General features: G+C 36.8%; 3 protein-coding genes and 1 pseudogene across 3 annotated transcripts; 2 read left to right on the plus strand and 2 right to left on the minus strand.

Moving 5' to 3' along the window:
- LOC138905016 (MLO-like protein 2) overlaps positions 1 to 4,166 on the plus strand; it is a 56,729-nt pseudogene extending 52,563 nt beyond the window's left edge.
- Positions 4,167 to 9,234: 5,068 nt separating this feature from the next.
- Positions 9,235 to 11,882, minus strand: LOC138905017 (uncharacterized). Its single transcript, XM_070193521.1, has 5 exons — positions 11,313 to 11,882; positions 10,761 to 10,925; positions 10,031 to 10,612; positions 9,597 to 9,790; positions 9,235 to 9,409 (listed from the first exon to the last, which is right to left on the minus strand). Exons 1-5 carry the CDS (start codon positions 11,880 to 11,882, stop codon positions 9,235 to 9,237), a joined length of 1,686 nt encoding a protein of 561 aa, XP_070049622.1.
- Positions 11,883 to 12,163: 281 nt separating this feature from the next.
- Positions 12,164 to 12,598, minus strand: LOC117278931 (uncharacterized). The gene has a single exon (XM_033658357.2). It carries the CDS (start codon positions 12,596 to 12,598, stop codon positions 12,164 to 12,166), a length of 435 nt encoding a protein of 144 aa, XP_033514248.2.
- Positions 12,599 to 14,709: 2,111 nt separating this feature from the next.
- Positions 14,710 to 15,344, plus strand: LOC104104912 (glutaredoxin-C9-like). Its single transcript, XM_009613105.4, has one exon. The coding sequence runs from the start codon at positions 14,778 to 14,780 to the stop codon at positions 15,165 to 15,167; it is 390 nt and encodes a 129-aa protein (XP_009611400.1). The 5' UTR covers positions 14,710 to 14,777; the 3' UTR covers positions 15,168 to 15,344.
- The last annotated feature ends 8,296 nt before the right edge of the window (positions 15,345 to 23,640 follow it).

Genomic DNA, 23,640 nt, shown 5'->3' on the forward strand with positions numbered 1-23,640 from the left:
ATTTTATAAAACTCCCTAATTCTAACCAAATCCCTAATTCCTACCATGAAAATCCTAGATTTGATGTTGAAATCTTATGAAATATAATGGGTAATTGAAAAGAAATAGATTAAAGTCACTTACCAATGAATTTAGGAAGAAAAACTCTTGGAAAAATTGCCTCTAAGGTGTTTAGGGTTGAGAATTTGAAAGAATGAGCTAAATCCCGTTTTTTCCTTCTTTTACCCATCTACATTTATCGCAATTGCGACATATAGTTCGCAATTGCAATCAACCCTTCGCAAATGCGAAGAAGTCACTGAGTCTGTTGTAGTCGCAAATGCGATAATTTGTTCGCATTTACGAACACCCAGCCTCCGCAATTGCGCACTTTTACTTCATAAATGTGAAACCTGCTTTAACACTGTCGAGCCGCAATTGCGACTCTAAGATCGCAAATGCGATCATTGTTTAGTCTGCAAATGCGAACTTTTCCTGGCAATTGCGAGTCTTGCCCAGCCATCCCATGCTCGCAAATGTGAAATGTAATTCGCAAAAGCGAGGCTCGCATTTGCGAGCCAGACCTCGCAAATGCGAGATCTACAGTTCAACACTAGTTATGATTCTAAGTGAAAAAGCACTCTGAAGCCTATCATAAACTCACCCGAGCCCTCGTGGCTCCAAATCAAACATGCACACAAGTCCAAAAATATCATACGAACTCGCTAGCGCAATCAAAACATTAAAATAACACCTAGAACTACGAATCGAATACCAAAACGAATGAAATTTTCAATAAAACTTACGAACAAGTAACTTTTCAACTGGACGTCCGAATCATGTCAAATCAACTCCATTTTACACCAAAATTTACAGACAAGTCATAAATATTGTAATGAACTTATACCAGGTTCAAAAATCAGAATCCGGACCCGGTATCAACAAAGTCAAACTTTGGTCAAACTTAGAATTTCTTTAAACCTTCACACTTCTAGTTTTAAACAAATGGCGATAATTCAAGTTAAGGACTTCCGAATTCGATTCCGGGTATACGCCCACGTCCCAAATTATGATACGGACCTATAGGGACCGTCAAAATACTGATTCGGCTCCGTTTGCTCAAAACATTGACTGAAGTCAACTCAGATGAATTTTAAAGCACGATATCACATTTTCGTCTATTATTCACATAAAAACCTTTCAAAAAATGACACGGACTGCGCACGCAAATTGAGGAAGGCTAAACAGAACTATTCGGGTTTTCGAAACACCGAATGTAGGGTTAAAACTATTAATGACTTATCGGATCATCACAACCGACTATATACAGTCCTAACTAACAATTAGGTACTAACTTCCTAACAATAACTATAACATACCATAACTTTTAATATGTACACTAAGGTCCATAGTACTAACTAACTAACACTTATATACACCAATATGTTACTTAAACTCTAATGTATAGTATCGTTAAATCCATCGTTATATAAACGAAAAGCGTCACTTTATGGAACGACTGATTTGGTGTGATCACGTCGTTTCCTTTTGTTTTTCTCTCATCTTGCCCTTCCTTGTTATTAAATAATTTTATTTTATTTTTTATCATACCTTTTTATATAATAATTTTATGACGTACCTTATTTTTTCTTTGTAATATTGCAAGTTAATTCTTCATATTATTAGTAGATAAACGACAACAAACAATACAATCTATACAAAAACTATATACATCAAAATGATACAGTACAATACAATACAATATAATACAATATGATATGATATATTATGAAACGATACATAACAATCATCCAAACAAGTCGTAAAGCACCATCTAATTTGCTAACGTTATGATCAATCATTAATAGGAGCAAATACTTTTTCTCAAAAGGTACTTTTCTCTCTCCAACCAAATATCAAAAACTATTTTCCAAAAGAATCCCAAAAAAGAAGTCATTTTATGAAGAAAAACAAAATAGTTCAATCATATAGCGAATTTTTTAAGATTAATTCTTGATCTGGGTTTTGTTTTTACGCCTCTTTTTTAGGCCCATTTTGCAGAGGGAACAAACTTTGATTTTCAGAAGTATATAAGAAGAGCTTTAGATAAAGAATTTAAAGTGGTGGTGGAAATTAGGTAAGTATATTATTTGGAATAATACTTTTTCTTTTTCATATTGGATTTAAACTCAAGGAGATGACTTCTGGACATTAAACATGTTTTTGCTTTTCTTTGTTGATGATGCAGCCCATGGATTTGGACGTTCTCTGTGATCTTCATGTTCTTCAATGCATATGGTAGCAGTTCTTAAGCTACTCTACATGGTATCAAATTTAATAACTTATAAACATAATTTTATTTTGTCAATTATCCTGTGATACAATAATGGTAAAATGATTAAAGTTGCTAACGATTTTAATTAATCTTCTTTCCACATGCTATTGTAACCATTAGTGTAAAATTAACTATCTTTAATCCTATCCCAGCGTATCAAATTTATAGATTCCAATATCACTGTACTTGGTCTTGTAGTAAACATTTTTAATTATGTTAATTCTGAACTTGGTACAGAATAATACACCTGGGGGGTTGTGTTGTATCCCCTAACTTTTAAAGTTAGCCATTCCCTTTTATATCACCGTATTGTATCTACAATTAATCCTAAGAAAGACTGAACATTATTTTTATTTGCACAACAAACATCTATTAACTATGACGAAATTGTCAACAATATTTATTTAATTTATTTGTTTATTTTGCAGTGTTTCACAGCACTTACTGGCTTCCTTTCATTCCTATAGTGGTAAGTCAACGAAAAGAAGAACAGAATAGACTCTATTGTGTGTTTCTGGCGTTTAACTTTTACACACTAACAGTATAAGAAACAAATAACACTACCAAGTTACCTAAAAAATAATTACATGTAACTGTCCAAAAGTTAATTAATTGGTGTTTTTTAAAATGAGTAATTAGATGAAGCTCACCAACGCTCTTTTATTTCCTTGAACCACAAAAGATGTTAGTGGTGCTAGGAACAAAGCTACAAGGAATTATAACAAAAATGTGCTTAGACAGTAATTATAAGTCAATGTTGTTCGAGGAAACTTAGTGGTTAGACATGATGATCACTTCTTCTGGTTTGGAAAACCCAAACTGCTTCTCCATCTCATGCACTTCATCCTTTTTCAGGTACTTTTATGATTCTTTTGGGTCTCAACAAAGTCCGATTCAAAACAAATTCTTTAAAATGGTCATAACTTCTCTACTTTAAAACAAATCATATGTTTACTAATTCTCAATTAATTTGTTGGTTTTGGAAAAACTTCAGAGCTCATATCAGTTATGATGGAAGCTTAGGGTCCACCAAATTATATAGAGAACCTGGTTCTCTATCAATTCCTACAGAACACACACAATAAGCGATAAGTAAATGACACAACAGAGTTTTACGTGGAAAACTCTCACCTCATGGGATTAAAAACCACGACCTATACTCGTAGGATTTCAAATTTACTAACCGTGCAACTTCAGATTACAATCTATTGTAACCTAGGAATTAAACTCTTAATCCCTCACTCACTTATAATAACTCTATTACAAGCCTCTTTGCAATAACTCTATTACAAAGCTTACAACTCGACTAACTCTATCCAAGACAGTAACACAAGATTTATGATTTTACACATGGTTTCCTATACAATGTTTCTAACTAAGCTAAGTAGGAATTACAAGTGGATCACTTTAACAAAAGTACAACACAACTAAGGACATATAATAACATAGTGCTGGAAACTAGTCCTTCGTTCTGTTTGTCCTTTATTCTTGAAGCGTGGAAGTCACTTGCAAGATGACAACACTCTTGAGAGGAAACTCAATTGATTTTTAGATGTGCGAGTTTGTGTTTTTCCTTTTCTTCATGTTAATAGTATCCAAGTAATGTCACTTGGATGATGCAAGTAAATATCTGGTACAAGGCATTCCCCATAAAGTGACTGCTGCACTATTTGCATTGTTGCGTGTGTGCAAAGTAAATTTGCAGTGACTTTATAGCTGTGGGGAGTTGACTGGTACAGTCAGCAAGGGAACTAATGTCCATCTGTTCCATCTGTCGTTTCTTTGACTCTAGTTGTTGGAACTTGTGCCCGACTTGAGATTTGTTGCTCTTGAGCAGTTTGAGGATGTGTAATAGGTTCCCAATCTGGTTCTTCTCATAAAGTTTGTTAGATCATCAAAACACAAAAGGCACATAACTTATCAATTTACCCCTTTTAGATGATGAAAAACTTATAATTGAAGTTCCCCCTGGGAACCAGATCACCATACAATATTTCCGGTATTCCCCCCTGAGAGAACCTGTTCCCCGTTCGTCCCCCTCTCAATCTTCTTCCCCTTTTTGGCATCATAAAAATGATTAATCATAAGTAATAAGCAAAAAAGAAGTCCAGCATGTTTAACTCATGCCACTTGTGTGCACACAAGTATGGCAAACAATAGAGCATAAGAGTATAACATACATAACAAAAAGACGAGATGCTCATTAATTGTGAAGGAAAGGAGAACAGAAATAGTAGTACCATTGTTACACAATCATTGACAAAAAAAATAACTTAAAAGTACCAGCCACAAAAACAACAAAAAGGAGGACCAAGGTAGGACAAACAATATTTAACTGGATACTAGGAAGGGAACTGCTTCAAGGAGCACTAGAAGGAGGAGGCAGGGATGAGGAGGCAAGGGTTCTGAGGAGAATATCCATTCGAGCATTTGCAGACACTTGTTCGTTAAGCACCCGCTCCTTCAGGACCTCGACCTATTTTCTGAGAAATGTATTTTTCTTGGTCAGGCGAGCAACTCTGTACCTTGTGCACTACTGGAACTAGGTGCCTAATGGGCCTGACTAAGCTGGCCCTCAAGAATGGCATTCCGTGACTTCAACCTCCTTATCTCCTCATTTGTAGCATTCTGAGCATCAATCAATTGAGAGATAGTGTAACTGATGCCAACCCCTCCTTTCTTATCAATGCACTCACATTCCTCCAAGGTGGTCTTTGAGAAGGTCTACTTGAGAGTTCCCACTTTTGCTTTTCCCAAAGGGACTTTGAAAAATTTAAAAACCTTAGTGAGGAGGAACCCATAGGGCAAACCATGACTATCATTCTTGAAGTCTGCCACTTTCTTCATATGATCTATCATCAGATCAGGCATATTGATAGTGGTGTAGGCATCCAGTGCTTTCATGAGGAACAGATCTGCTTTTGAAGTAATGAAATGCCTTTCCGCACGGGGAAGCAAGACCTTATTCACCATCTCAAAAAAGGTGATACACTCGAAGGAGGGCCTTCTTGTACACCCGTTCCCTTGCTGCACAACATCATCCTTCAGAATGGAACTTCTGAAATTGGGAGAACAAGTCCCCTCAATGGATGAGATCCCTTCAGTAGGCACTCCCAAAATGTTCCCTAACACAGCCTCGTCTATCACAAAATCTACTCTATTGACCTTCAAGCAGATGTTATCATCTTCCACTGTGAACATGTCTGCGTAGAAGCTACGCACCGCTTCCTCATACACCTTGGGGATCTCATTGGTGAACAAATGTGTCCACTTTTGAAACTCACAAATATCAACCACTTGACGCATTCCTGTCATATCAAGAATGTCAGGGGGAAATGTTCTTCCCCATAGTACCCTCCATTTTCTTAGGTTTTCTTCCATTTCACAGACTTTCTCACACTTTTCTCTTTCTTTGCAGACTTCTCAGACAATTTCTCACCAGACTTCTCAGATAAACTTTCACCAGACTTTTCAGACACCTTTTCACCAGACCTGTCTACCTCAATATTTTTCACTTCCACAGCTTTCACAGATAGCTCTCTCCTGGGCTTTGGAATCACACTTAAAGGACTTACGAATTAAGGAAGAAGGTTCCTCATTCACCTCTTCATCGTCAACATCAACAACAAGTGTTAGAGGCACTTATTGCTCATTCACCAGCTTTTCCCCTTTCACCAGCCTCCTTCTTTTCTTCTCATCTTTGTTTTTCTTCAGAATAGGTTCAAGGGCTTCCTTCTTTTGCAACCTAGTAGTAGGTCTTTTAGGAGTGGGTTCTTTGGGAACTGCCCTTCTACCCTAGACGCAAAGAAGATTGCTACAGACATATTGTCATAGACATCCTCACTGTTTTCATTTTCCTCTTCAGATAGAGATCTCATCTTAGGAAAGACAATGGTTAACAGCTCAACATCAAAGTGAGGACAAGGAGCAGGATCAGTACTAACCTGGGACTCTTTGGAGGAGCAAGGAGTTTCATTCCAAGTAGGAGCAGAGGGATCCTCTTGGGCTGAGGGATCAGGTCCCTCATTTGGTTCCCTGGTAGTACTGATAGGTGACAAATTTTCAGAGGGCACCAGTTCCTTACCCTCATCCTTATAGCTTTCACCTTCCCCCTGAGAACCAATGGTCTCATTTTCACGCTCATACCCACTAACCAAACCTCCATCTATAGCGATTAGTAACTTGTTCTCAATGGCTTCTTGTTCATTCACCCCCAAGGTAGAATCAGAGGATACAAGACGAACATTACCTGTAGAATTGGCAATATTCAGATCAAAGCTTAGAACAGGCGTTGATGAGTCTTCACTACTACAAAACACACTTTGTTGGGCTTCAGAACTCTCCCTAATATTCTGACTAGAAACTTCCTGACCCTCGTCTCTATCTACTGTTTCGCCTTCTGCCTTTTTTTTTTTGGGAGGCAGAAGGGGAGGTTGCAGCAACGAATCATTTATGGTTCTGAGACTTATGACTGCGGTGAGAACCAGAATTCGATTGGGTTAGAGAGAAAGTAGTAGGTGGTTATTGGTATGGTATGGGGGTTTTGACTGGGTGACAAAGGGGGCTCAAACTTTGAAGTTCTGAGACATAGTGAAGATTTGAAGTGAGGACACAAGAGTAAGAGTGTTTGCTTTAAGAGAGAAAAGGGAATTTTCGACTTTGATGTGAATAGTGAGGAAAGAGACAACGTTTGGGAGTTATTTAGAGGAAGTGAGGGACCGATTACAAAACGGGCATGAATTACTAGGTAGACGGGTCGTTTGGTAACATGTGTGACGTTTGAGTTCTAAAGAAATGAGAGATAAAGACTGATTTTTTAAATGATGTGGCACTTTTATAGCCGTTAAAAACGTGCATGAAAGTATAAGGGAACCGGGTTCCCTGACTTAATTTTATAAATGTGAGCCTCATCCTTTTACACATATGCAATGTCATTAGTTGCTTGTTTGCTCTGTAGTTGTCATGCGTGTCTACCTGTAACGGTATAAATATGAGTTAGAACTTGACAGAAAACACTTTTGAGCTGTTTTACCTGTTCATTCTTTCATAGTTAATCAATGAGGGGCCTGGTTCTCAGTTTAATTTTATTAACCCTAATGCCAATCGATTCTTTTCAAAGTGCTCTCTGCTTAGTGCTTTGGTGAAGATACCTGCTACTTGGTCTTCTGTTTTGCAGAACTTCATGCAGATAAGACCATTTTCAACATTGTCTCTAATAAAATAATATCATACATCGATATTCTTTGTTCTCTTATGCTGAACCGGGTTCATTGCCATGTTTAGAGAATTGGTATTATCACACAGTAATGGAACGCAATCAGAAAATACACCAAGTCCTCCAGTTGTTGCTTGATCCACAACAATTGAGCACAACAAGAGGCAACTGCCACATACTCAGCTTCTGCAGTTAAAGGAGCCACAGAGTTTTGTTTCCTTGTACCCTATGAAATCAAACATGATCCTAGAAAATGTGTCATGCCAGATGTACTTTTCTATCCACCAGATAACCAGTATAATCAGCATCAACATACCCAATTAAATCAAAATTATCCCTTAAAGGATAGTAGAGAACCATGTCATGCGTTCCTTTAAGATACCTTAGAATCCTCTTGGCAGCTTTAAGATGAGATTCCTTTGGACTGGATTGAAATCTAGCACATACTCCCATACTGAATACAATATCAGGTCTACTAGCTGTGAGATACAAGAGTGAACCAATGATGCCAAGTTCATCCAAGTCCAGACGGGTGGTAGTGGTAATAGGAGTATCAATGGTTTTTGAACTTTCCATCTCAACTCTCTTCAGGAGCTCTTTAATGTACTTCTGCTGGCTTATCATCATTCCCTTAGGGGTTTGATTAACTTTCAACCCTAAGAAAAAATTTAATTCCCCCATCATGCTGATTTCAAACTTGCTTCCCATAAGCTTTGTAAACTCCTCACATAAGGAGTCATTTATTGTACCAAAAATTATATCGTCAACATAAACTTGCACAATGAGCAGGTTCCTTCCCCGTTTCTTCAGAAATAGGGTGTTGTCAATTTTTCCTCTTGTAACACTATTTTTAAGAAACAAACTTGGACAATCTTTCATACCATGCACGAGGGGCCTGCTTCAGTCCATATAATGCCTTGTCAAGTTTGAATACATGTTCAGAATGCTCATGACACTCAAACCCAGGTGGTTGTTTGATGAAGAGTTCTTTCTTTAAATATCCATTCAGAAATGCACTTTTGACATTCATTTGGAACAATTTGAATTCCATATAAGATGCAAAAGTAATGAGAATTCTGATGGCTTACATTCGAGCAACTCGAGCAAGAGTTTCATCATAGTTGATCCCTTCTTCTTGATTGCAGCCTTGAACTACTAACCTAGCCTTATTTCTTGTTATATTCCCAAATTCATTAAGCTTGTTTCTGAATACCCACCCGGCTCCTATGACTGTTATATCTGAGGGTCGAGGGACTAGGTGCCATACACGGTTCCTCTCAAATTGATGAAGTTCATCTTGCATAACAGTAATCCAGTCAAAATCTTTCAACGCTTCCTTGATATTTTTAGGCTCAATTTGATAAAGGAAAATTGAGAAGGCAACCCAGTTTCTTATCTTTGATCTGGTTAGAATTCCTGAATCAAGATGAGTGATCACATTTTGGAGAGAATGTGAACTTTTGTGCATCTAGTTAGACACCTGAATCTCATTGTGGAAAGATCCAAGTTCCTCAGAATGGGATCCGTTGGTGGCATCTATGGATGGGTGAGTACCACTTCTCTACTCAGCATCAGGAGTTTCTTGCACGACATCAGCAACTCTATCCTCTGCTTCAGTTATTGTGATGAAGGAACCAGGTTCTTCTGCACCAAGTGAGGGTTCTGTTGTATTTTCTTCGTTGAATTCCTTGAATTGGCTCATCAATTATGCCTTTCCATTTTCCATATCAGTGACTTCTCCAGGAACCTTCAACTTCTCTTTGTCTTGATCAATCTTATCATGTGAATTTTCCCTACATCGGTGATGTGGTTCATCAAAGATTACATGTATGCTTTCTTCAACACATTGAGAGCTTTTGTTGAAGACCTTGTATGCTTTCCTTTGTGAGGAATATCCAAGAAAGATTCTTTCATCACTTTTGGCGTCAAATTTTAAGCGTCCTTACCATTATTGAGATCGAAGCATTTGCATCCAAACATTCTTGGGTGAGTTAGCTTGGGCTTCCTTCCATTTAGCAATTCATATGGAGTTTGGTTCAGGAGGGACCTGATCATGCACCTATTCACCAAGTAGCAGTGTTGACTGCCTCTGCCCAGAAACCTTTTGCTATGCCACTGTCAATTAGCATAGTTCTTGCCATGTCTTGAAGAGTTCTATTTTTCCTCTCCACAATACCATTTTGTTGGGGTGTTCTGGGAGCTGAAAAAATGTGACTTATACCATTTTCAGCACAGAATTCGTCTAATTTTGCATTGTCGAACTATGTGCCATGATCAGACCTTATACTTATAACATTTTGGCTCATATTCACTTGAATCTACTTCACAAATGCAACAAAGACTGAAAAGGTTTCATCCTTAGTTCTGAGAAATAAGGTCCATGTGAATCTGGAGTAGTCGTCAACTATGACAAAGATGTACTTCTTTCATCCTCTACTTGGCACCCTCATAGGTCCACATAGATCCATATGGATAACATCAAGTGGCATTGAGGTGCTTACTTTATTCTTGGGCTTGAAAGAGGCCCTAACTTGCTTTCCTCTTATACAAGCATCACACACCTTGTGATCTTTGAACCTTGACTTGGGCATCCCATGGACCAGGTCCTTCTTGACCAACTTGTTCAACAATGAAAAGCTTGCATGTTCCAATCTTCTATGCCACAACTCAGCATCATCATCAACAACACTCGGGCATATAAGATCCCTATTGTGCAAGGACTCAAAATCAACAACGTAGATATTTTTAAATCTTTTTGCCAACATAACCACTTCACCAGTCACGAGATTTGTGATTGTGTGGGTTTTTGATAAAAATTCAACTTCGTTTCCTTTGTCGCAGATTTGAGAGACACTTAGTAGGCCATATCTCAAGCCATTCCCGTAGTACACATTCTCAATTGAATGAGTGAGCGTCTTCCCAATTCTTTCTACTCCTGAAATGTATCCCTTTTTGCCATTGCCAAAGGACACACTCCCTCCTTGCAGGGCTTTGAATGAAAGGAAATCATCAATGCTTCCAGTCATATGCTTAGAACGGCCACTATCCATATACCATTTTTGGATATTTTTTTGCATTGCTCTCTGCACAAGAAAATCAAGGATTAGACTTAGGAACCCAAACAAGTTTGGGTCCCTTGTAGTGAGGAAAATAGAGAATTAAACTTCTTTTTGTCCAAGGAGGCAATACACGTTTTTTAATGGAGGAAACAGGTTCCTTGGCACTAGTTACCTCTTCAACAAAAATCTTGTTTTTGTGTTGGGACTGTATTCTAGCCTTACAGTTTTCTTTAAAGTATCCAGTGTTGCCATAGTGAGTGCAAGGCCAGTTATCAGGGACACTAACATACTTGCTATGCGGATTGTAGGGAGTCCTTTCCTTTTGGGACCCGACTCTCTGCACGTTCCCACCATGCTTGTATACATGACAGTGATTGTATCAGAGGACCAGGTCCACTTTAGAAATTTTTCTAGGTCATTTTTAACTCTATCTAGATCTTCTTGAAGTTGTGTGTTTCTTTTAAGTTCAACACACAGACTAGATTTCACAGATTTGAGTTCATTTTCAAGATTAATGTGTGCCTCACTTGCAACTTCTTTTCCCTTTTGGATGTTCCCAGAACTGTTTCACTTTTTTTGTTCCTCAATTTTTTCTTTTAGATCCACAACTACTACCAACATGTCATCTCTCTCATGTTCTACATTTTCAATTTTTTCAGTCATAACATTTTTTTTCTTTCTTTAGAACCTCGATAGTTTCTTTTAGGTCAACCACTACAACTACCAGATCATCTATCTCATGTTCTATCTCTCCTAGTTCCACAGTTAATGCATTTTTATCATTTATAAGACTATGATAAGCATTAATTAAAATATTTTCCAAAGATATAAGCTTCTTCTGAGAGTAAGACTTTAAATTTCTTTGAATATCTAGAAAGTTTACCTCATCATCATCATCAGCTTCATTATCGTCTGATTTTGCCGTCAGGGCAAAGATAGTGTCATATTCGGCTGCTTCACTTTCAACTGCCATCATGGAGGTGTCACTTTGTTCATCATCTTCTCCAGATTCACTGGAAGAATCTCCCCATGCAGTAAGAGCTTGTTTCACAACAATGTCAGTAACATCTTTTCTCTTGAATCTTTTGTTAGGAACCGGGTTCCTCTTGACTGCCTTGTCTGTGTTGTGCTTGTACTGATCTTGCTTGAGGAGAGGACAGTCCTTGATGAAGTGTCCTAGCTTCCCACATTTATGATATAAGTCATAACCTCTTGGCTTGGTGTAGCTGCCCCTTTTTGGAATGCCTCCATTCCTGCGAACCATTTTCTGAAATCGCTTCGTCAGGTAGGCCATGTCAGCATCGCCTTGAGGACTAGGTTCTTCTCCTTTTTGGGCTCTCTACTTTCATGGTCCTTTTTCTTCTTCATTTCATTAGTCTTCAGATTACCAATGAGTTCATCAATGGTCAATTTATCCAGATCCTTTGCCTCCGTGATAGTATTTACTTTGCTTTCCCAGGGACCAGGTAATACACTGAGTATTTTCCTGAAAAGTGTGTTTCTTGGAATGATCTCTCCTATAGAGTGGAGCTCGATGATGATAGAGGTGAATCGAGTATGTATGTCCTGAATGGACTAATCATCCTTCATCATGAAGAGTTCATACTCAGTGGTGATCATGTCGATTTTTAACTGCTTGACTTGAGTTGTTCCCTCATGTGCTGTTTGGAGAGCTTCCCAGATCTCCTTGGCAGATTGACATGCAGAGATTCTGTTGTACTCGTCTGGTCCAATACCACATACGAGGATCTTTTTTGCTCGGAAGTTCTTCTCTATGGCTTTTTGGTCAGCATCGTTGTACTCCTTCCTTGTCTGTGGAACTGTCACTGCAGGCTTGCCAATAGTTTTCATGGGAACGAAGGGTCCATCGCAGATAACATCCCAGAGCTTTGAATCTCCAGCCATGATAAAATCATGCATCCTTATCTTCCACCATCCGTAGTATTGTCCATTGAATCTTGGTGGTCTGTAGGTTGGTTGACCTTCTTCAAAGTTTGGTGGAGCATCCATTTGGATCCTTTCTAGGTGTTAGCCTGATAGAAAGAGATTGCTCTTAAACTAATTGATGGAAGCTTAGGGTTCACAAAACTATATAGAGAACCTGGTTCTCTATCAGTTCCCACATAACACACAATAAGAGATAAGTAAATGACACAACAGAGTATTACGTGAAAAACTCCCAGCTCACGGGATTAAAAACCACGACCTACACTCGTAAGATTTCAACTTCACTAACCGAGCAACTTCAGATTACAACCTGTTGTAGCCTAGGAATTAAACTCTTAATCCCTCACTCACTTGTAATAACTCTATTACAAGCCTCTTTGTAATAACTCTATTACAAAGCTCACAACTCAATTAACTCTAGCCAAGACACAAACACAAGGTTTATGGTTTTACAAATAGTTTTCTACACAATGCTTCTAATTAAGATAAGTAGGAATTACAAGTGGATTACTTTAACAAAAGTACAATACAACTAAGGACATATAATAACACAGTGTTAGAAACCGGTCCTTCGTTTTGTTTCTTCTTTGTTCTTGAAACCTGGAAGTCACTTGCAAGATGGCAACACACTTGAGAGGAAACTCAATTGATTTTTAGATGTGTGAGTGTGTGTTTTTCTTTTGCTTCATGTTAATAGTATCCAAGTTATGTCACTTGGATGATGCAAGCAAATATCCGGTACATGGCATTCCCGATAAAGTGACTGATGCACTGTTTGCACTGTTGTGTGTGTGCAGAGGAACAGTTGCAGCGACTATACAGCTGTGGGGAGTTGACTGGTACAGTTAGCAAGGGAACTGATGTCCATATGTTCCCTCTATCGTTTCTTTGACTCTAGTTGTTGAAACGTGTGCCCGACTTGAGACTTGTTGTTCTTGAGCATTTTGAGGATGTGTAACAGGTTCACGATCTGGTTCTTATCATAAAGCTTATTAGATCATCAAAACACAAAAAGGCACATAACTTATCAAGTTGGCATTCTTTATATATATATATATATATATATATATATATATATATATATATATATATATATATATATATATATATGATAAGCATCTAATTGTACGTAATAGGCTAATAGCTACTCCATTAGGAAAACCTTTGCTTTGATTTACATGCAATAGACCATCCTCTATATAGAGCCTAGCTAGCTTCTTCCCTGATTGTTGAAAATCATGTAATCGACGTGCTATGATCTTATACATAAATAATCTGATTAATTTGTTAAGAGCACTTCTCAAATAATTCTGTGCGTTCACATTTAAAGTTGACTTGAACATATAATTTCGAATCTCATCTAGTTTATATATATGTCTCATGTTAGTAAGTCTCTGTACATAAGATAACTGAAAATGTCATAAAAATCAATTTACTCCTGACCGAGTTATTATAAGATGCGAAAAGAGATGCAGGACAATATCCCTACACCATCCCAGCGTGCAATATGCAAATCATAGTATTAAAACTTTGAAATCTCTAGATTTCTAAAATATTTATGACCAGCTAGATTTCGATCTTTCTCTGTTAATTATGATAGAAGAAAATCTAACAGCCGACATGGAGAAAAAGGAATCTGGCGGTGATATTAATATTAGTCAAATTTATTCTTGTCATAAAAGAAGGATTTGTTGGTTGAAAAATAATTATACAATTAGATTACTTATTAGGTAATTATAAGTAAATTTTAATAAATACTAGCAAGTAACTTGAAAAAATTAATAATTAACATGTTATCACATGTTAAAATTAAAATTTACTAATATCGTGATTATTAGTATTATAAATTAAATCCATATGCATTTCCGATTGTACCTTGTTATTAGGGAATACTCCAACGTAAGTAAAGTGAATGCTCCAATTTTTTAAAGTAAAACTTATTTCGGATCAAAATTATTTTGGGTAAAACAAAAAGCTACTAAAAGTGATCATCACAATCAAATGAAGTAGTCAATTGGAATAGAAAAGTAGTTTGTGACGTATTTTACACGTAGGCAATAGTAAGTGTGACGCCAACTATTACATCACAGCCGTTGACGTTAGTCTCCCGCTTCCAACTGTATATATTCCACTCTGACCTGCGCCTCACTTCCCTCTCCCCCTTCATTCGGCCTCGGTCCTGCCATTTATCAATACCAAGAATCAAACTACCCCCACAGGCAGCGGCAGCGGCAGCGGAGGCATGAGCTCCTCCTCCGCCACCAAGAACGGCGGCGGCTCCACCAGTCGTGGATCACAGCCTAGTGAGAGTAACATGAATACGAGGTTGGCGAACTTGGTCGCGGAAAATGCGATAATCGTGGTAGCCACACGTGGGTGCTGCATGTGCCTTGTCGTGAAGCATTTGCTGCTGGGTTTGGGAGTAAACCCTACTATTTTCGAAATCGATGCAGAGGAAGAAGCCGCCGTGTTGGAGGAGCTGTCGAGAATTGACGGTGGCGGCGGTCAGGAGAAGTTGCCGGCGGTGTTTGTAGGAGGGAAATTGTTAGGAGGGGTAGAAAGAGTGATGGAGACTCACATTTCGGGTGAATTAGTTCCCTTGCTTAAAAAAGCTGGAGCCTTATGGCTTTGACTTTTACTCATTCTTAATTCTCTGTCTTTCGTGTTTATTGACAAAAAAACTAGGAATCTTTTGGGTGGTAACAAAAAAAAAGCAAAGAGAAGAAGAATATCCATTTCCTTTCTATGATTTTGAGTAATCCTGAATGTGGTGTATTTTGCAGTTCCTCACCACCATTTTTCCTCACTAATTAAGAACTTCTTTTTTGGTCATGAGATGACATTAAAATTCATGTGAATATTGATTCTCGTGATATTAGCATGAACATTCCAAACAAGAGGAAAAAGACGTAAAATTAAAGTACACAGTTAACGATCAAATAAGGCATTAACTATTTCGGTTGGAAAACAATTGTATGAATACAAAAATATAAGTTCTTAGAATTTTAATGAGAAGTTTAATGCCAATCCATGAAGATCAGTTGTTAGTGTCAAAGTTAGGAATATGTCACTATGTAGATTTTGTATATAATCCCATTTACCGTGAGTCTACTTTGACACTTAATTTGTTATAAAGGAATCCAAAGTGGACTAAAGAAAAAATTTGGATACAATTTTGCTGCCTCGCAATAAGCTGATCCACATGAGTTATAATTGACGGCGGAAAAGAAAGGAGGGGAAAAAGAAAAAGAAACAAGGAAAAAAGAAATAAAAAATAGAGCGAGAAAGTTAATTAACGAACCGTTGCTCTATAGACATATTCTTTTTGGACAAGCGTTATATCTACGTATATATGGCAACGGTTGCAATTGATACAATAGTTTTATTGATAAAATGTTTTAATAGTCCAATAATCTTTATGCAAGGGTTAAAACCGTTACAACTACTTAAATATTGGTCTAAAATTCAGTAAAATTAGTATATTTCTTTGTTCCTACAGTACTTTTAATTATTAGCTCATTTTTGCTTGCAATATTTAAGAGTCAAATGTTCAGGTAAACAACCAGAATCATTAAAAAATATTCTAACCAGAGCGAAAAATCTACCCCTCATAATTTAATTAGTTGATTTTCTTATCATTAATATCAACTGTCTTCTTGGAGATCAAGTTAATTAGTTACGTGTATAATTGGTTTAAGTATAACATATTAAACAACTACTGTCAGCAAAAACCAACTACTGATCATAAAATGCCTCAAGGAAGATTTGTCGATCTCAGTAGTAGTATTAATTCAATAGTTGACTCATGACTGTAAACGGTCAATATAATTACGAAGCGCCAGCCGCACTTCACATGATGATTTAATTTTTCATTATCCAAATTGACTATAGATTAGAATATGTGAGTACTGCTATAGATTAGAATATATGAGTACTGTGTATCATATTTTATGCTCATACTGAAACCTCACGATAATCGTGTAATGAGAAAAACAAATGGGATGGAATAGAACAGCGCAATAGATGATATAATGGATAACGAAACCACTAAAACGTTTCTAATTAATTGTTCACATAAGTTAAATTAGAAGCAAACCTAAATGCCGTCCTTATACAGTGGTCTAAAGATTTGACTAAGAGTCTAAGACAACCGTGTTTACTGTTTGAATTAGTTTAATGTGATTGTAAATTGCGTGACATCAAATAATTAATAGTTTGTAATCCACTGAATCTTACGACTAGACCTACGTTGACTAGGATGGCTTCTACAATTAGTGCCTTTTATTCAAAACAATAATGAAAAAATGAATTAGTTATGTAGAAAACGAATCCGAATTGTTGAAAATAATGGACTACTTGATTAGTCCAAGTTTGGAAAATTAGAAAAAAGCCCCCCCCCCCCCCCCCCCCCCTTTTATTTTTTGTTTTCTTCTTGTTGCTCAAGATGATCTCATATTTTGTGAAGGAACAGTGGTGTTCTCAAGTCAACTATATGCGTCATCACATGAATATTAATAGAATGGATTATGGCTTTGATGATGGAGATGATAATCCAAATTATATTACTTAATAACTAGTTAGCATGTCAATCCTTCGTCCTTAGTAAGGATATATAGCTTACACCATACAGATCATCCAGTGTGTGGCTGGTGTAACACTGTAGTTTTTCATATTCACGAATAGAAATATTTGTACTAGCCACATTAACCTCCACTATCTTAACTTTTTTTTTCCTTCAGAACTAGTAATAAAATTTTATTTTGTCAAAACATTATGATAGATATATATAATCTCGTGGAGACAACTCATAGACTACGAGGTCATAATTAGAACTGCAATATTAACAGTTTGACTTCATTGACTTTTGACTACTGGGGAAAACTTGAGTGGAGCCGCGTCCTCCCTATTAGTACAGTAGTTTTTAGAATCAAATTACGTAATTATAAAGATATTATGAAAGATAAAAAATAACTATAAACTTGTAATTATCGTTTAATACATCAAGGGGGGTCTAGCTTGACGTGCTAGCTAATTTATGTCTCACCAACTTTACCTTTCTCGTGTCATTTACAGGACTTATTAAGTCGTAGGAATTAATTTAATTAAGCATCTTTGATGTCATTAACTATGTCCGACATCAAACATGGTTAACTAATGACACAAAAACTAAACTAAAATTTGAGAGAAAATATTTGTTAAAAAACTGAGTGACAAAAACTAAGAGCATGAGAGGGAAAGTTTAAGAGCAAGTGAGAAAGAGTTAGAAGGAAGATAACGCTAGTGTAAAATACATAGAATCAACCAAATATCAATATGACGATTAGAGACTTATTTAAGGCTCTGATTTTATTGTTTTTGAAGAAGACTACACTGGCACGAATTGAGACCTATGATATTTTCTTTTAAAAAAGGAAAAGAAAAATAATTACCTCTAAACGCATGCATAAGATTTTAGAATTGTATGGGTCAATGGTCCTTGAGCTCTTTCTTTCATGCCAATGTAGGTTATTAACAAGTGCCGGAAATGTAGGTAAGTCGGTCTCTTGTTTGAAAGAATTATAGGGGGAAAATATAAAAAATGGTCAGATTTACAATTGATAATTGAAAAAATAGTCACAATTTCAAAAGTAATCCAAAGGTAGCCACTTTTTCATGTAAAGATAAAATCTAAACAAAACCTTCCATAAAAATCCGGAAACATTCCAGCATAATATACTAGAATTCGAAGTTTTTATATATGAGATTCGAGCATAATGTACAGGAATTTTTATAATGTGTTGGAGTTCCAACATAATATACTAGAGGTTTATACGTAGGAGCTCCATAATCCAGCTTATTATGCTGGAACTTTCCGTATGCTGGAAGTTTATACGCAAGAACTCCACATTCCAGCATATTATACTGAAATTTTCCGTATTTTAACAAAATACTGACTATTTTTAAGGACTTTGCAAACGCTGGCAAAAACTGGCTAGCCCGTGTTATTTTTACGAATTCTAGGCCCATTATCCAAAAATAACCCAATATTATTTTCTAGGAGTTTACGTTCTCTTGGAGTAGATTTTACTAAAAGTGCTATGAGTTGAAATGGGTTGAATTTTATAGATTTAGTTCGAAAAATTGAATTACTAAATTTAAATAGTAAATGATCTTAATTGTGTACCTTTGTTTCATTAGTACTAGCTAATTTAGCTTCAAATTTAAACAGTTCCTGCATATATCCTCGCATCCTGGAAGTGTTTTCTTTTGCCAAGTTGCTTCCTTTTCATTTGAAGTCATTAACTGACAGTTTATCATTCGAACCGGTTAAACACCAAAAACTAAAAAAGGCCAAAGCTTGCTAAAGCACCGAAAAAGTGTTGACCATGATTTCTAACTCTTTCCGAAAATCATTTACTTTTCTTTTTCCTATTTCTGTTTGATGGACAAGTTTCTTGTTACCATGATGGACTAGAGCAAATATTTTGAGAAATCTATAAGTAAAATTACAAGTGATCTTTACATAAATAGCCGACCATATTTACTATTCACTTTTTTTAGCCATCTATATACATTATACATTGATTATACACAATTATACACATATAATATATAAATTATGACTATATTATACATCTTCCGGCTATTTTTAGTTTAAGTGATTGGGTGGACGGCTATTTGGGTTAATTCTTCTTTAAAGTGGTCCAATGATAACATAGTCATAGTCCAGGCCCAAAGTTCATAACTAGGCCCAATGGGTCAGAAGCCCAAGTTATTCTTTTTCAGTATATTTCATTTCAGTGTGTTAAGAAGATAAAAAGGGCCACATATGTACATGAAACTTTTTAGGCATCATTTCTATAATAATACAGAAGCTCTCTCTCTTCTCTAAAATTAGGGCTTTGTATTTTCATTTCTGCATCAAATCACTTTCGATTTCTTCGCTTATCATGGTATCGGAGCTGGAATACAAGTAGTACTCAACCCGCTCTTCCTTTCGGTGTTACCTCCGTCGAATTTGGTTGGTATTTTTTTGCTCGATTCAGATGCTCGCTCAAAGTTAAGTTTTTTAGGGCTTCAGATTTATCTCGATTTTTGCAGTTGATTCTGGTTATTCTGTTGGATATTGATTTTTCTTCGGTGGATTGCGGCGCTCTATGCTTTCCGAGGCAGTTCAGGCGACATACTTTGTTGACAAGTTTTTTTACTTCTTCAAGCTAACGAAGAAGGCCTGTAATTTCTCATCTATCTCATTTGAGTGTGGTTATTTGTATTACTGTGTAATGATTGTTCGGATATGAGGAGTGTAGCGCATAATTCAGATGGGAAGAACTTGAGTATCTATGCATTTTGACATGTTTTATGTTGGGGCTTAGAGCTGGAGCATTTGCACTGAGTACTTCCTTCTTTATTCTTGTAACTATATGCTTTGAGAGTATATGTGTTTCTTTTGACACTTGGGCTCGTCTATTGACTCCTTTTACTTCCTAGTGTTTGGATTATATGATGATTGTGCTAGTTGCTTTAACTTGAGAGTTGGGTTTGAGTTATCCTGAGTAAGTCATGTGCATTGTGTCGGGAGAGATATTTGGTTGTACTCTGTGTCGTCCCTTGCTAGTCTAGAACTTGCCCTGTGTATGAGTTGAAGCGAAATAAGTAAGCTTTGCGAGTCTAAAAAATGATATAGGTGTTTCTTTGATTGACCTTTGAACTACTTGCCTATCAGTGATAAAATTATCCGTTGTTAGCCCATTTGAGCATGTAAACCTTTTCTTTGGTACCCACATAACAAGAAGAATCCTTTTTGCTCTTAATTAAATTTTGTTGAACCTTTACCTCTGAAAGCACTTAAGTCGCTAGAAGAGAAGGAAAAGAGATTGGGTAGTTTTTGAGTAGAGCCAAAGAAAGGCCAAAAGGTGCATATGTGTATTGAGAAAGCCACTAGTTGGAAATACCAATTTATTGAGGGTGTTGAAAAGATTTTGAAAAAAAGGAAATAAAAAGAAAATACAAAATAAAAAAGTCCCTCCAATTCACTCTGATATGTGCTAGTTCTTATATAGATGTGCTTAAATCAATGGTGATCATGAAGAGGATGTGCTTAAAAGTTAAAGTGTATTGTATTAAAAGTACTTAGGAGGGTTAGTCACTATTATCCATATCTATCCTACCCATCCCTTAGCCTACATTACAACCCATGAAGACCTAATTGATCCTAGACTTTGCAAGCTTAAATTAGTAGAGACTTACATTACGGGCAAGCCTATGGTACGAGCTTTGGGGGCACGTGAGTTTATTTGCGAGAGTGAGTGAATAATTTCATTACCTCACTCCTTAAATTATACTTGAATTCATATTTGAGTGTGCAGACTGATTACTCTCTTTGTTTTGTTGGTGAGGGCACATGCTTTACAACGAATTGGTAAGAAACTCGTATCTTTAGTTTGCACAAGAAGCGAGTCATAAAGAGGAATGTAGTGGAGTCAATTTTTGAGGTTAGGATGTTAGAAGAGTCACACAAATATTTTAAATAGTCTTGGCATTGGTCAAAAAATAAGGAGAGTATGAAGTATCCTTATGTCGAGTTCTAAGCATTGATATAAACCATTGTCATTGGTAGGATGCTTGAGTATGTTTTGAAAAGTGTACTTGCCGACGTGCTTAATTTTAAGTTGCTCGAGGACGAACAAGAGTTTAAGTGTGGGGTGATGATAAATGATGAAAAGTGCATATTTTTTACTATATTTGCATATAATTCTTATGTGAGTCGCGAGAGATTACGTGATTTTTGAAGTGAAATATTCTCATTATGTGTTTCTTATGTGTATGAACGAGTTTGGATGATAAATGATCAAAAGATGACAATTTGACACAAAAAGAAAGAGATGCAAAGAATTGGGAGCTCGTCCAATCTCATGTGTGGCATGAAAACGGATGCGAAAAAGGAGAAAACTGAAGGCACAAAACAACGAAGGCACGGATCGCTTCACGAACCGGAAAATTGCAAAAGCTAAGTCCGCGTCCATGGGTGCGCGACACACGAACGCAGACGCAGATTCCAGCTCTCCTGTCCGAGATTGGATTGTATTGGACGGCCCTCCACCCTATCTAGGTCATATAAATACACACTAAACATGATTTTTACATAACTTTAGAGGAGGAGACACTACTTTAGGGTTACACAACACCTTTGGAGGCAAGAATACACTAGGAACAAGGAGGAAGATTCAACTATGAGTTTTTCCTTTCTTCTTCCTGTTTTCTATTGTTGGTTATAAATTTTAGTATTGTATTTTAACATACTTGATGGTAGGCTATAATTGCGTGTTTTAGTCGCTTACTGCACTTTAATTTACTGTACTTTAATAGATTTTGAGCTTTAATCGCTAGTATTTTGCACTAATTATTTATTTTATACGTTATAGGAGGACTTCCGAGCTATGTAAATATTATAGAGCTAATTAAAGTGATTTGGAGCTTTGAAGTATGAGTAAAAGCTCTAAAGATTAAGCCGGGATCGCGTTCGGGGGTCAAGGACCGAGCCTGGATATCAAAAAGCGAGCGAAAAAGATTTACTCTGAGAAACTTCCACAGCCGCGGCGCGTGGGGCGCCGCGGCTGCACATTTTTGTGCTCCTGTCAAATTAAAAGCTATCTGGATTTCCCCATAACCGCCCCGCCTGGCGCGTCGCCCCATGCGGCGCGCGTGTGTATTTTTTACAGAGTGTTTTCTAAATTCGCATAGGAAAACATGTTTTCATCTGGGCCCGACCCTACTTAGTATAATTATATGGGAAAACGTTATTTTTGGGACTTTTGACACATCTAAGACCTAAAGAGGCTAGAGAGAAGGTGGAGAAGCGAAAGCACAAGGGATTCATCATTCAATCCTCACTCAAGACAAGAGTTTGGATCGTTTTATGTTTTTCTTTATATTTGTGATGAATTACTCCATATCTATGGAGTAGTTCTCTTTAGGGTTTGATGGATTTGGTATATTGATACTTGTTTGTAGATAATTAAATCTAGTTTTTATGTATTGAATCGTTGTGGATGTTTTAATATGTTGCATCTATATTCACTTGTTCGTGTAATCGAGAGAGACATAACTTGTGATATTGTTGCATTATATTTTGTTGGTTGAAGTCATTAATTCTTCTTAGTAATCGGAAGAGGCTAGTTGAATTGTTGATTAAACTTAGCTAGGAGGATAATCGAGAGAGGTTCTTTTAAAGACCAATCCACTACGAATTCTTGCATATCTTCACGTGCTTAAAATTAGTTCAGGAGCCCAAGTTATTCTTTTTATGTATATTTCATCTCATTGTGTTAAGAAGATAAAAAGGGCCACACATCTACATGAGACCTTTTAGGCATCATTTCTATAATAATACAAAAGTTCTCTCTCTTATCTGAAATTAGGGCTTTGTATTTTTATTTCTGCCTCAAATCACTTTCGATTTCTTCGCTTATCATGGTATCGGAGCTGGAATTTGAGTAGTACTCAACCCGCTCTTCCTTCCGGTGTTACCCCCGTCGAATTTGGTTGGTGTTTTTTTGCTCGATTCAGATGCTTGCTCAAAGTTAAGTTTTTTTAGGGCTTCAAATTTATCTCTATTTTTGCGGTTGATTATGGTTATTCTGTGGGATATTGATTTTTCTTTGGTGGATTGCGACGCTCTATGCTTTCCGAGGCAGTTCAGGCGACATACTTTGCTGACAAAATTTTTTTTACTTCTTCAAGCTAATGAAGAAGTCTGGTAATTTCTCATCTATCTCATTTGAGAATGGTTATTTGTATTACTGTGTAATGATTGTACAGATATGGGGAGCGTAGCGCATAATATAAATTTGCATGATAGTTCATCTTCTTCCGATGCCGGTTTTGATGAGCAATTCCTCTGTCCTATGCTTTCTATGTTCATTCCTCCGACAACCCAAGTACTCAGCCGGTACCCGTTCCATTCAATGGAAGTGGTTTTGTTTCTTGGAGGAAAAGCATGTTAATTTCGCTTTCCGCACAAGCTTGGGTTAACCAATGGTTTGGTTCCTCAACTAGCACCTAATTCACCTTATTATCCATTTTGGGAGTGTTGCAATGACATGGTCATTGCATGGATTACTAAT

Source organism: Nicotiana tomentosiformis, chromosome 2, assembly GCF_000390325.3.
Source record: "Nicotiana tomentosiformis chromosome 2, ASM39032v3, whole genome shotgun sequence".
Classification (NCBI taxonomy): domain Eukaryota; kingdom Viridiplantae; phylum Streptophyta; class Magnoliopsida; order Solanales; family Solanaceae; genus Nicotiana; species Nicotiana tomentosiformis.